Source organism: Heterodontus francisci, chromosome 23, assembly GCF_036365525.1.
Source record: "Heterodontus francisci isolate sHetFra1 chromosome 23, sHetFra1.hap1, whole genome shotgun sequence".
NCBI classification, from domain to species: domain Eukaryota; kingdom Metazoa; phylum Chordata; class Chondrichthyes; order Heterodontiformes; family Heterodontidae; genus Heterodontus; species Heterodontus francisci.
This window is the reverse complement of record NC_090393.1, coordinates 43,453,756-43,466,454: the sequence shown is the minus strand read 5'-3', so window position 1 is coordinate 43,466,454 and position 12,699 is coordinate 43,453,756. Positions and strand designations below refer to the sequence as shown.

The 12,699-nt window shown below is 43.7% G+C and overlaps 1 protein-coding gene across 5 annotated transcripts in view; it reads right to left on the bottom strand.

The window, feature by feature from the left end:
- rnft2 (ring finger protein, transmembrane 2) overlaps positions 1-12,699 on the bottom strand; it is a 55,265-nt gene that overhangs the window by 21,183 nt on the left and 21,383 nt on the right. For 4 of the 5 annotated variants that reach the window (XM_068055161.1, XM_068055164.1, XM_068055163.1 and 1 more), the window contains exons 6-7: positions 3,736-3,889; positions 1,029-1,116 (exon numbers count right to left, since the gene is read on the bottom strand). In XM_068055161.1, coding sequence (XP_067911262.1) covers positions 1,029-1,116; positions 3,736-3,889 — 242 coding nt within the window. The remainder of the gene's footprint in view (positions 1-1,028; positions 1,117-3,735; positions 3,890-12,699) is intronic. The other variant, XM_068055162.1, reaches the window with a different exon arrangement.

Here is a 12,699-nt window from a genome sequence, read left to right as displayed (position 1 = left end):
GCAGAAGAGAGTTCCAAACTTCTACCATCCTTTTGTGAAGAACTGCTTCCCAATTTCACTCCTGAGAAGGTCTGGCTCTAATGTTTAGACCATGCCCCCTAGTCCTAGACTCCCCAACCAGCGGAAATAGGTTTAATTGGAAGAAACTATCTGTTCTCCTTAACCTCAATCAAATCTTTACTAACCTTCTAAATTTCAAGGAATACAACCCTAGTTTATTTAATTTCTCGGCGTAGTTTAATCCTTGGAGTCCAGGGATCATTCGAGTAACTTTATGCTGCACTCCCTCTAAGGGCAATATATACTTCCAAAGGAGTGATGCACAGAACAGCTCGCAGTAATTCAGGTGTGATCTAAACAGGGATCTGTATGACTGAAGTATGAACTACAAATTGACAGCTACAATATCCAAGCATTATTCGGTTGAGAATCATCCTCTGCACTGAAAATATCCTAAAGTTTAAGAAAGAAGTTCAGAGAACAAACCATAAAAGCACTGACAGACAGATGAAACCAGTGCAACAGAAGGAACAGAAGAGAGGAACAGTAACTGAGTAATGGCAGTAACGAACTTCCTGTAAGGTCTCTAATTTCTTAGCTAAATTATTAAAAAGGAAGGGAAGAACATGACAGGTTCTGAATTGTCAAGAGGGGATATAAAAGAGATGACTATTTTGTGTTGAGGCAGAAAAAGGGAATTAGGAACACAATTCTGTGCTCTGGTGATTAAACACAATGTAAGGCTCAGACTCTGATATTGCCGGCAGTACATACTTCAAATGTCAGATGGATTTAGGAGGAAGAGAAATAGATAGCTATAGTCCACTTAAACAGAAATGGTGGTGGTTTCAATTAATACTTACACTAAAGTCACAGAGTAAAACCTTAACTCCAGATTTGCACTACAAAATTTAACTGTTCGTGCATAGCAAACCACTTTGTACATGTGCTACCAATGTAGTGTAAATCTATCCTGAGAGAAAGAATGATTGAGGAAGAGTCTTACAATAGCCTGAAATGCAACTCACCTAAAACTCTCTGGATGCTACACTTGTTATAGTTGAGTACAGAACATGAGAATCTGACACTGATATTCCTCTCCATAGTTCCCAGGTACTACAAAAGAAGATAAGAAGGTGAAGACCCATCGCATGAGGGCACCGACTCCTTTATGTTGCCCAAGGATTTCACGGGCTTTCTCTGAGAGACAGACCTGGGCCTGCACCTACAATGGGTGAAGAGAAGGCTAGCCATGGAAATGAGTCTGCATTCCTGCCCTTTCCACTTCTGTTTCCTCTTGGATGAGTGAAAGGGCACCCGTTTTGAGAAATGCCTAAAGAAGCTGGTGGTGGGTCTTCTACCTGGAACTGTGCAGATCAAAGAGCCTGTGGGAGTCAGGCAGCAAGACAAGGGAAGCAGGGCGGCACAGTGACGCAGTGGTTAGCACCGCAGCCTCACAGCTCCAGGGACCTGGGTTCGATTCTGGGTACTGCCTGTGCGGAGTTTGCAAGTTCTCCCTGTGACTGCGTGGGTTTTCGCCGGGTGCTCCGGTTTCCTCCCATCACCAAAGACTTGCAATAGGTAAATTGGCCATTATAAATTGCCCCTCATGTAGGTAGGTGGTAGGGAATATGGGATTACTGTAGGATTAGTATAAATGGGTGGTTCTTGGTCAGCACAGACTCGGTGGGCCGAAGGGCCTGTTTCAGTGCTGTATCTCTAAAAAAATAAAATAAAAACTCCTACTTTCATTTGCAGCCTCCCTACAGATCTTTCAGGCTGAAAGCCTGTTCTGCAATAGGAGCCAGTAGGCCTTAAGACCAGTGGCCAGTCCTATCTTTCAGGCTTGAAACCATACTTGTATTTCCATCGAAAGACCCAAGCAGAGGATGGACCTGCACCAATGGATTCTGAGTGGCCTGGAAAGGCACACTTTGAGCATGCAGCACCTGGCTAATGCCTGGGCAAAGAGGGGTGTACAGGAATATTGGGGCCTTAATCTACATCAGTCCCAACAATATTCTAATGAGAGCACAGCAACCATCTGAACAACACACCCTAAGCCACAACATTTTCATTCTCCACACAGCAATTTTTATGTATCCTTTAACCATATAATACAATCTCAGGTACAGCAGCCAATCACAGGAACACTCAAATATGTATTATCTCGAATAAAATGAGCATTGTTTATGGCATCATTTAGTTAAAAAATATCAATGTGGCATAATTCATTTTACAAACTATGGTTTGTGTTCTACAAACTATAATTTTTCTTTGAACTGCTATACTGCACATATGTAAAAGCCAAACCACAAAAATGATGTTTTAATCATATTGCATGAGCAGCAGACAAGGCAATAGTGTATTTCAAATCATTATCCTTTGAGTAATCATACAATGCAGGTTCACCAAACTGACGCTCAATGATTTTGACCTGAAATTGTATTGAGGATTTCTGCCCATAAAGAGCATCTAAAATGAATACATTAGCAGTGGTTATTCCCTGTTGGGATGAAAGAACGAAAAACGAAAAGAAAGTCTTGCACTTTTCACAATTACTGGATGTCTCAAAGCGCTTTACAGCCAATGAAGTATTTTTGATGTGTACTCGCTGTTGTAATGTAGAAAAGCAGTGACATCATCATAGGAAATGCCCTTCTGCTCTGTTAACATAATACACATCTTCTCTTTGAATCCACTGTTTGGAAAATGATAGCATTTATAATGGTATATATATTGGCATGCTAAGCCCCCACCTGCCAAGAATGAGGCACATTAATTTTGTCATGGACATGGATTTTAAACTGTTACTGGAGTGAAGAAGACTTGTTAAACAGATCAGATGTGGCTGGAAAATACATTTGCATATTAATAGACAGTGTTTGGAAGGACAAACAGCCATTCCCTGACATTCAACCCACAATGGACTTTTGATCACCAGACCTTGAAGGTGGAGAAGCTCACATTCCAGGTTGACTGCTAAGATGGCCAAATATACACACGGACATGGTCAAACCAGCTAGTCACATGACTAACCTGCTGGGCAACCTGAGTTTTATGAATTTGTACAAACAGTTTGGGCAGAAAGCAGTTTGCTCCTGGACTGAAAAGAACTCTCTCCTGTCTGCTCCCATATTTCTCACAAGCCTCTGAATCCACTGAAGACACATGAACTCCAAGACAGAAAAATCTCCTATAGCAAACAAGGTTTAAGAATAATAATGGGCCCCAACGAAAAGCCAGATCTACCTACAATCAAGGACTCTACAGTGAGCTCGAAGAACAGTAACAACAATTCTTCAGCTATTGCCTCAAACCTTTCCACTTTATTCTTTATTCTTCTTCTGCTCTTTTCTGCCTCTATTTGCATGTGTGTATTGCATATGCACGCTAGCATGGGGTGCAGCGTGTATCCGTAGGCATTAACTGAATTAGAGTTTAAGTTTAATAAATCTCAACTTTTCTTCTTTAAACCTAAGAAAGCCTGTTTGTGCTGCTTTCTTTGCCTTATAATTGGCAAGTGGTGAACAAGGATTCACCAAGGGGAAGCTAAAAATACAGTGTGTTTAAAATTAAACCCGGTTACAGTAAGACCAGGTGAAGGCTGAGAGGGAACCCTAGACCTCTTTCTCACCTGGTCGTAACAATATGTTCAGTTTAAAATTAAAGTGTCACATTTAGAACAATAAATCAGTAGCACAGAAACAAACCAGGAAAGCTGGACCAACATACCCTTGACTTGAAAGCCACAATGATTCTGGGCAGAATGAGGACCAAACACTTGAAACCAATTGTAATGTATTTCAGCACAAAGTCTGTAATTCCTGCAATCCAAAGTAAATCAAAGAAATCCTTGCTTTCCACACTAGTCTTCAGAAATATCAAACTGAGGAGAAAAGAACAGAACAAGAGTATAAGTAAAATATTTGGATTTATATACAGCAAATACCATGAAACTTATTCATCTGGGTAATATAGCAGCAAAAAGGCAAAGCAGCAAGTAAACCTACATCATACATTAGATATGCCTGAGAGAGTGATGTACAATGCCCTGGATTTTGTGATTGCAATGATGGCGAAACTGTCAGTGTTCGCATCATTATAACTGTGAAACTGACAGCAACTTCTGGAGTACGCACGTGTGGAATTAAATGCAGAAATCCAGAGGTTGCTGTCAGTGATTCTCTGCTCCTCCACAGGATACGCTGTTGAAAGATGTAAATCAATTAGAGATCACTGAACTGATGATAACTACCCCTTTTACACTGTAATAATGCGGTTAAAACTCCCCGAAATGGTTACACCTTGTTAATGAGGTGTAACTGGGTTTTTAACAATGTACTATGCCATCACTACTGCTGGCTAGACCTGGAAAATTAATTTTATATTTATTTGTGTAATGGCAAATTGTTCCAGATGATAAAAATTCAGTAGCTTAATAAAATAAAATAATTTTTAACAGTTGTTTGTGATATTTCAGCTTATAATGTGTATGTCCCAATCTTTATTTCACACTGAAAAGAGAAGGATAATCAGTGCACTTTACTTCATGGGTTGCTGTGTTAATTGTATATCAATTGTTTAATTATATGCAAGTGGACAGTGCGAATTTTACTTGAGTACTTACAAAAAGACACTTATTGAGACTGGTGATGTTTGAGTAAGGACCTACATGTTGTAATCCTTTTTACTCCGTACAATAAGTGCAAGACTGAGTAAAGATTGGCTCCAGCTTCATCCTTCAACACCAAGCTTCCTGGAATTTAACACGGTAGCAGAGTATGGTTGTCTAAAGTTGAAGGTTGGAAGCTAAGAACAATCTTTTACATAGAAAACTAAAGTTTCAGTGGTTATTGTGGAAAATGGCAGAAAGCAAGCGTAATTTGTCAGCGTACGATATTCTCTGAGTCAGAACCATATGACCAGTGGAAGAATGAAGTGGATATGGGTTACATCCCTACCAAAGAGGAAACAAGGTATGGCCTTGGCATTGTCACTTCCAACAAAAGTAAAATCAGAAGTAAAGTGTTTTCTGAACTAGATGCTCGTCGATTACATATTGATGAAGGGTTGGATCTTCTTTTAGAATTCTTAGATTAAATTTACAAGAAAGTTGACCTATTAAATGCATATGAGGCATGGTTAGACTTTGACAAATTTTAGAAAGCAGATGGTTCTTCAATGGAGGAATATATCATGGACTTTAACAGACTGTATAGAAGATCTAGGAAATACAATTTGGAGAACCCTGGTTCAGTGCTAGCATTTAAATTGCTAGATTGTGTTCAGCTCCATAACGCTTGTTGTAGAAGGATAAGGCTGGAGCCTATATTTACTCAGTTTCACATTTATTGTGCATAATAAAAGGATTGCAAACATTTAGCTCTTTGCACAAATCCCTCTCCCAGTCAAAGTGAGTGGCTGCTTTTAAGTGCCCAACTAAAACCCCAATTAACTCCCTTCACCTGCATATATTCACACAATTAGCAGACTGTGCTAGGGCATTGCATATGGATAGGCTCCTGGTTCTAACTGGGGTTTGGTTCTTGGAAAAAGACTCAGATGTCTTCTGCCTTAAAGAACTTCTTGGAGAAACAGTCATTTCCTGCAGCCCTAGTAGAACAAACAGGGCATTCTGCAATGACACAAAGAAAGGAGGACTGAATGATTACTGGATTTCAAAATGGTCCAGATACAGGATGCAGGCATAAATACAATGGAAAATTTAAAGAAAGGATGGATGAGGATGAAAGCACTTTTCGCAGGTCTATTACATCAGAAGACAGAACTGGAACAGCAATCCTAGGCGAATGAATCCCAGGAATGCCCAAGGAACAGTTAATAGGTGCTTCATGTGTGACTCGAAGTATCATTAAATAATAAGGTGAGATCTTTTTGTTGAAAATTAGTTATGTTCAACGAAAAGCAGATCCTGCCATGTTTTATTGGTATCGTAAAGGGAAACATTCAGGCATCTTCATGATGTACGTTGATGATTTCTTATGGGGTGGTACTGTGGAATTTGAAAAATGTGTTAATAAGATTAGGGCAGAATTTAAGATTGAGAGTCAGGTTTGTGCGGCACAGTGGTTAGCACCGCAGCCTCACAGCTCCAGCGACCCGGATTCAATTCTGGGTACTGCCTGTGTGGAGTTTGCAAGTTCTTCCTATGACTGCGTGGGTTTCTGCTGGGTGCTCCAGTTTCCTCCCACAGCCAAAGACTTGCAGGTTGATAGGTGAATTGGCCATTGTAAATTGCCCCTAGTGTAGGTAGGTGGTAGGAGAATTGTAGGGAATATGGGATTAATGTAGGATTAGCATAAAATGAGTGGTTGATGGTCAGCAGAGACTCGGTGGGATGAAGGGCCTGTTTCAGTGCTGTATCTCTAAATAATAAAAAAAAAATTGGTTTAGAAATTAAGCAGAGTAAGTCTGGAATAATTTTAAATCAACAGTCCTATTTAGAGAAAGTTACTCCCATCCCAGTTAACCGTTTTAGGTCCTCACAGAAAGATAATAATAAAGCTAAAAAGAGATAGAGCAATTGTGGAGCTTGATCGGTCAATTAAACTGGCTGTGCACTCAGACTAAACCTCATACTAGGATGGGAAGAGGATAACCAGGGAAAGAGTAGGACCCATTAGGGGGAAAATTTGTGGGTGGAGCCACAGGACATTGGTAGGGTATTGAATGAATACTTCACATCTGTCTTCACCCAAGAGAATGAGGATGTAGATATGGAACTTAGAGAGAGAGACTGTGAGGTTCTTGAGCAAATTGTCATAGGCAGTGACAAGGTATTGGAGGTTTTGGAAGGCTTAAAAAGTGGACAAATTTCCAGGTCCGGACAATTTGTGTCCCAGGATGCTATGGGAGGCAAGGGTGGAGATTGCAGGGGCTCTGACCCTAATTTTTAATTCCTCTCTGGCCACAGGGGAGGTGCCAGAGGACTGGAGAACAGCTAATGTGGTCCCACTATTTAAGAAAGGTTGTAAAGATAAGCCAGGGAACTACAGACCAGTGAGTCTCACATCAGTGGTAGGGAAACTATTGGAGAAAATTCTGAAGGAGAGAATCTATCTCCACTTGGAGAGGCAAAATTTGATTAGGAATAGTCAGCATGGCTTTGTCAGAGGGGGGTCATGCCCAACGGATTTGATTGAATTTTTTGAGCATGTGACCAGGTGTGTAGATGAGGGTAGTGCAGTTGATGTAGTTTACATGGATTTCAGCAAAGCCTTTGACAAGGTCCCACATGGGAGACTTATCAAGAAAGCAAATGCACATGGGATACAAGGTAACTTGATAAGGTGGATTCAAAATTGGCTTAGCTGTAGGAGACAGAGAGTGATGACAGACAGCTGTTTTAGTGACTGGAAGCAAGTGTCCAGTGGTGTACCACAGGGATCTGTGCTGGGTCCCCTATTGTTTGTCATTTATATTAACGACATGGACGACTATGATGGGGGTAGGATCAGTAAGTTTGCGGATGACACAAAGATTGGCCGAGTGGTTAACAGTGAGGTGGAGTGTCTTAGGTTACAGGAAGATAGACGGGATGGTCAAATGCGCAGAAAAGTGGCAGATGGAATTTAACGCTGAAAAGTGTGAAAACTTTGGAAGGAGTAATGTGACACGGAAGTATTCAATGAATGGCCTGACACTGGGAAGTTCCGAGGAGCAAAGGGACCTTGGCATGTTTGTCCATAGATCTCTGAAGGCAGAAGGGCAGGTTAATAGGGTGGTAAAAAAGGCATATGGGACACTTGCCTTTATCAATCGAGGCATAGATTACAAAAGCAGGGAGGTCATGTTGGAGTTGTACAGAACTTTGGTAAGGCCACAGCTGGAGTACTGTGTGCAATTATGGTCGCCACATTATAGGAAGGATGTGATTGCATTGGAGGAGGTGCAGAGGCGATTCACCAGGATGTTGCCTGGGATGGAACATTTAAGCTATGAAGAGAGGTTGGATAGGCTTGGGTTGTTTTCGCTGGAGCAGAGAAGACTGAGGGGTGACCTGATCGAGGTGTACAAGATTATGAGGGGCATGGACAGGGTGGATAGGGAGCAGCTGTTCCCCTTAATTGAAGGGTCAGTTATGAGGGGTCACAAGTTTAAGGTGAGGGGTGGGAGGTTTAAGGGGGACTTGAGGAAGAACTTTTTTTACCCAGAGGGTGGTGACGGTCTGGAATGCCCTGCCTGAGAGGGTGGTAGATGCAGGTTACCTCACATCCTTTAAAATGTACCTGGATGAGCACTTGGCACGTTATAACATTCAAGGCTATGGGCCAAGAGCTGGCAAATGGGATTAGGTAGACAGGTCAGGTGTTTTACTGCATCGGTGCAGACGCGATGGGCCGAAGGGCCTCTTCTGCACTGTATTATTCTGTGATTCGGAGTTAAATACCACGATGAAACACCCGAAAGTTGAGAATGTTTTAAGGGCAAATAAAACATTTTAAAAAATTAAATCTGGAGAAATCTGTACTTAAGTTCCCATCCTTAGGTGACCCAAAGAATATGAAGCTAATCACTTTTAGTGATGCTTCACATGCTAATCTTCCTGATGGGTATTCGAGTGCAGCTGTTTTCATAATATTTCTGATGGGTGAAAATGGGAAATGTTGCCCTTTAGCTTGGGAAGCTAAGAAAATAAAAAGGGTCGTTAAGAGTACTTATGTTGTGCAAACACTGGGGGCTAAATTTTATTCAGGCGCCATGCTCCACAGCGGAGCCCTTTAAACTTGGCGCCATGACTGCATTCAGGGGCTGTCGCCGAGCCCCTGCAATATTACACATGGGGGCTCATTAGCATCACTTTGACAAGCCGCACCCCCCATATTACATGTGGCGAGGCGGGACATCATGCGCAGTGAGGAACCATTGACTGCTGTATAGCAGGTGCTAGGGCCCTATTTTAAGCACTCCAGCACTTGCTTCCTGACAGCTGTCAAAGAAATACTTACTTCACTGTTGAAGAGTGGGGCTGCTGTCAATCTGGCAGCAAAGCAGAAAGTTCTGGAGAAACTCAACAGGTCAGGCAGCATCTGTAGAGAGAGAAGCAGAGTTAACTTGTCCAAGTTCACAAACCTGAAAGTTAACTCTGCTTCTCTCTCCATAGATGCTGCCAGACCTACTGAGTTTCCCCAGCACTTTCTGCTTTGTTGCCACATACTTACCCTGCTGTGTCCCAGTGTCCTGTGAAGTTGCGATCTTCTTCTTCCACTCAAGTGTTAAATTGCTTCTTGTAGGCGTGCCGCACCTGGGTGAATAATCTTAATTTTGCACATTCCAGGACATGAGACTTAAATGCACCATAAAATGCAAATACACAACAGAAATAAAACCATAATTGAAGAATATTTACATATTATGGGATTCTAATCATCTGACTGAAAAGCCACAGACTAAATATGCATTTGGAATCTGTATTCATTTCTCTGCTGTTATGTGAAAATACAATTGAAAGATCTTTGTTAAAAAGACAGGAAAATATGTTCATATTCTAGCTACATTGCCAATTAGAAATATTACACCAAGAGCTATGATCAGCAGAAGCAAAGTGTTCGTGAACATGTGTCGATGTGTAATAGTTGAAAAACCATGACAACAGTACAGATTTCCTCAATCGTCCTGCATTGGTTTTCAATCATGTGCAAGACAAACCTTGCAGCCAGACGTTAGAGCAGTTACATGGTGGTGACACCTTTGCATTTAAGGGACCACACCAAAAGCCGAGGAGGGCAGAGGGGTGCTCTCGGGTGACCCCCACAGTGCAGCGAAGCCTCCTTGCTCACTCTCCTCCAGGCTGTGCGGGCAAGGCGGGAGGTTCTGTTCAACAGTGATGGTAAGAAGAGGCCCTCCCGCCTGAACAAGGCAGTCTGGCTGGAAATGGCAGGTGGTGAGTAGCCATGGGGCCATCTGGCGTCAAAGGGTCGAATGCTGGAAGGGGATGAACGAGCACTCCCCCAGCCAGCTGGGGCCCTCTAGGCCTCGTGCGCACAGGGTATGAGCACCAAAATCATCCACAGCCAAAGGGCAATCAGATCAGCAGCCTCCCTCCAGTCAGGCTGCTAGTGCAGAGGTCGCACCGAGAAGGGGTGCTCGCAAGCGTTTACAGAGAACACACTGACACAAAGGGGAATGCACGGGTGTCGCAGTAATGTAAATACGTCTTTCATTAAATGTTCCTCACCAAGATGTGTGTCCTTTTCTCTGTGAATGATGTGTGCCAGCATGTAGCGCCAATGTCACAACCGTTTGCATCGTTGATCCTTCAGGAGAGCCAATGTAAGCAATATCATTGCCATACCACCATTACTCATGAGCGTCTCCATGGATGCAGTGACATGGACATTGGCTCAGCTACTGACTCTAATGGTTTACACAGGGATGCTGCAGATGTGGACTGGTGCACAGCAGGTGAGCGAGGGTGATGTGTGGCTTGCAGAGCTCATGTTGGTTCCTATGGAGCAGACAGCTTTTGCCTGATGAGCCACTGCCGTACATCCCTAGCTCACTGCTAGCCCTGCATGCACAGCCTGGGTGCCATCTGCCCTCCCATGCGCCTTTCCTGTTGTAGGTCCTCAGCATCCTCATAAGTTCAAACGAACTTATTAGCGAGAGGCAGCATGGTTTTGTGAAGGGGAGGTCGTGTCTCACTAATTTGATTTGTGTTTTTTGAGGAAGTGACAAAGATGATTGATGAAGGAAGGGCAATGGATGTTATCTATATGGACTTCAGTAAAACCTTTGACAAGGTCCCTCATGGCAGACTGGTACAAAAGGTGAAGTCACACGGGATCAGAGGTGAGCTGGCAAGATGGATACAGAATTGGCTTAGTCATGGAAGACAGAGGGTAGCAGCGGAAGGGTGCTTTTCTGAATGGAGGGATGTGACTAGTGGTGTTCCGCAGGGATCTGTGCTGGGACCTTTGCTCTTTGTAGTATATATAAATGATTTGGAGGAAAATGTAGCTGGTCTGATTAGTAAGTTTGCAGACGACACAAAGGTTGGTGGAGTTGCAGACAGTGATGAGGAATGTCAGAGGATACAGATCGGTTGGAGACTTGGGCGGAGAAATGGCAGATGAAGTTTAATCCGGACAAATGTGAGGTAATGCATTTTGGAAGGTCTAATGCAGGTGGGAAGTATACAGTAAATGGCAGAACCCTTAGGAGTATTGACAGGCAGAGAGATCTGGGCATACAGGTCCACAGGTCACTGAAAGTGGCAACGCAGGTGGATAAGATAATCAAGAAGGCATACGGCATGCTTGCCTTCATCGGTCGGGGCATAGAGTATAAAAATTGGCAAGTCATGCTGCAGCTGTACAGACTTTAGTCAGGCCACACTTAGAATATTGCGTGCAATTCTGGTCACCACACTACCAGAAGGACGTGGAGGCTTTGGAGAGGGCACAGAAGAGGTTTACCAGGATGTTGCCTGGTCTGGAGGGCATTAGCTATGAGGAGAGGTTGGAAAAACTTGGATTGTTTTCACTGGAATGACGGAGGTGGAGGGGCAACATGATAGAGGTTTAGAAAGTTATGAGTGGCATGGACAGAGTGGATAGTCAGAAGCTTTTTCCCAGGGTGGAAGAGTCAGTTACTAGGAGACATAGGTTTAAGGTGAGAGGGGCAAAGTTTAGAGGGGATATGCCAGGCAAGTTCTTTACACAGAGGGTGGTGAGTGCCTGGAACTTGCTGCTGGGGGAGGTGGTGGAAGCAGGTAAGATAGCGACGTTTAAGAGGCATCTTGACAAATACATGAATAGGATGGGAATAGAGAGATACGGTCCATGGAAGTGCAGAAGGTTTTAGTTTAGGCAGGCATCAAGATCGGCGCAGGCTTGGAGGGCCGAATGGCCTGTTCCGGTGCTGTACTTTGTTCATAGTCTGAGGAGGAATCCTGTTGACGTCTCTCATCATGCTAGGCCTGGCCTCTATTGGGTGCATAGTTGTGTACAGCACAGCGAACAGCAAAGAAAGGAACTGGCCTTTTCAACCTGTAGTACAGGGCATCACCTTATCCACCCAGGCACTGGAAGCGCTCCTTCATCATGCCAATCACCTGCTCAATGGTGGCTCTTGTAGCTCAGTGGCTGGCATTGTATTTCTCCTCTGCAGCAGTGGCGGGGTCTCTCACTGGTGTCAGGAGCCATGTCTGCAAAGGATAGCCCTGGTCTCCAACAAGACACCCCTCCATCTGAGCCAGTTCAGTAAACAGCAGTGGCAGCTGGGACTGGCATAGGATGCAAGTGCCATGGCGGCTGACTGAGAAGCGGGCACAGATTTGCATGAAGCATCTCCGGTGATCACATACCAGCATCACTTAGATTGAGAGGATTCCTTTCTGGTGACGTCTGCAGGTGGTAGCCTGGTGGGAGGCCCGTTGGCCACATGGGTGCAGTCTATGAACCCTAAAATCTTTGGTTATCCGGCAATGGTGTTGAAATCGATGGCCCTCTGGGCCTGGCTGAGAGAGTCCATCCTGAAGCAGACACACTCACAACGGTGCAGCGCATCGTTGACCTCTCTGGTGCAGCGGTGCACTGCTGACTGTGTGACCCCAAAAAAGGTCTCCGCTGGGCCGCTGAAAATCTGCATTGGTGTCAAGCTTGAGAACTGCTGTTACTATGGAGAGCCGCAGACATAGGATGTCCACCGATGCCCATGGCTGCAGGTCATCTC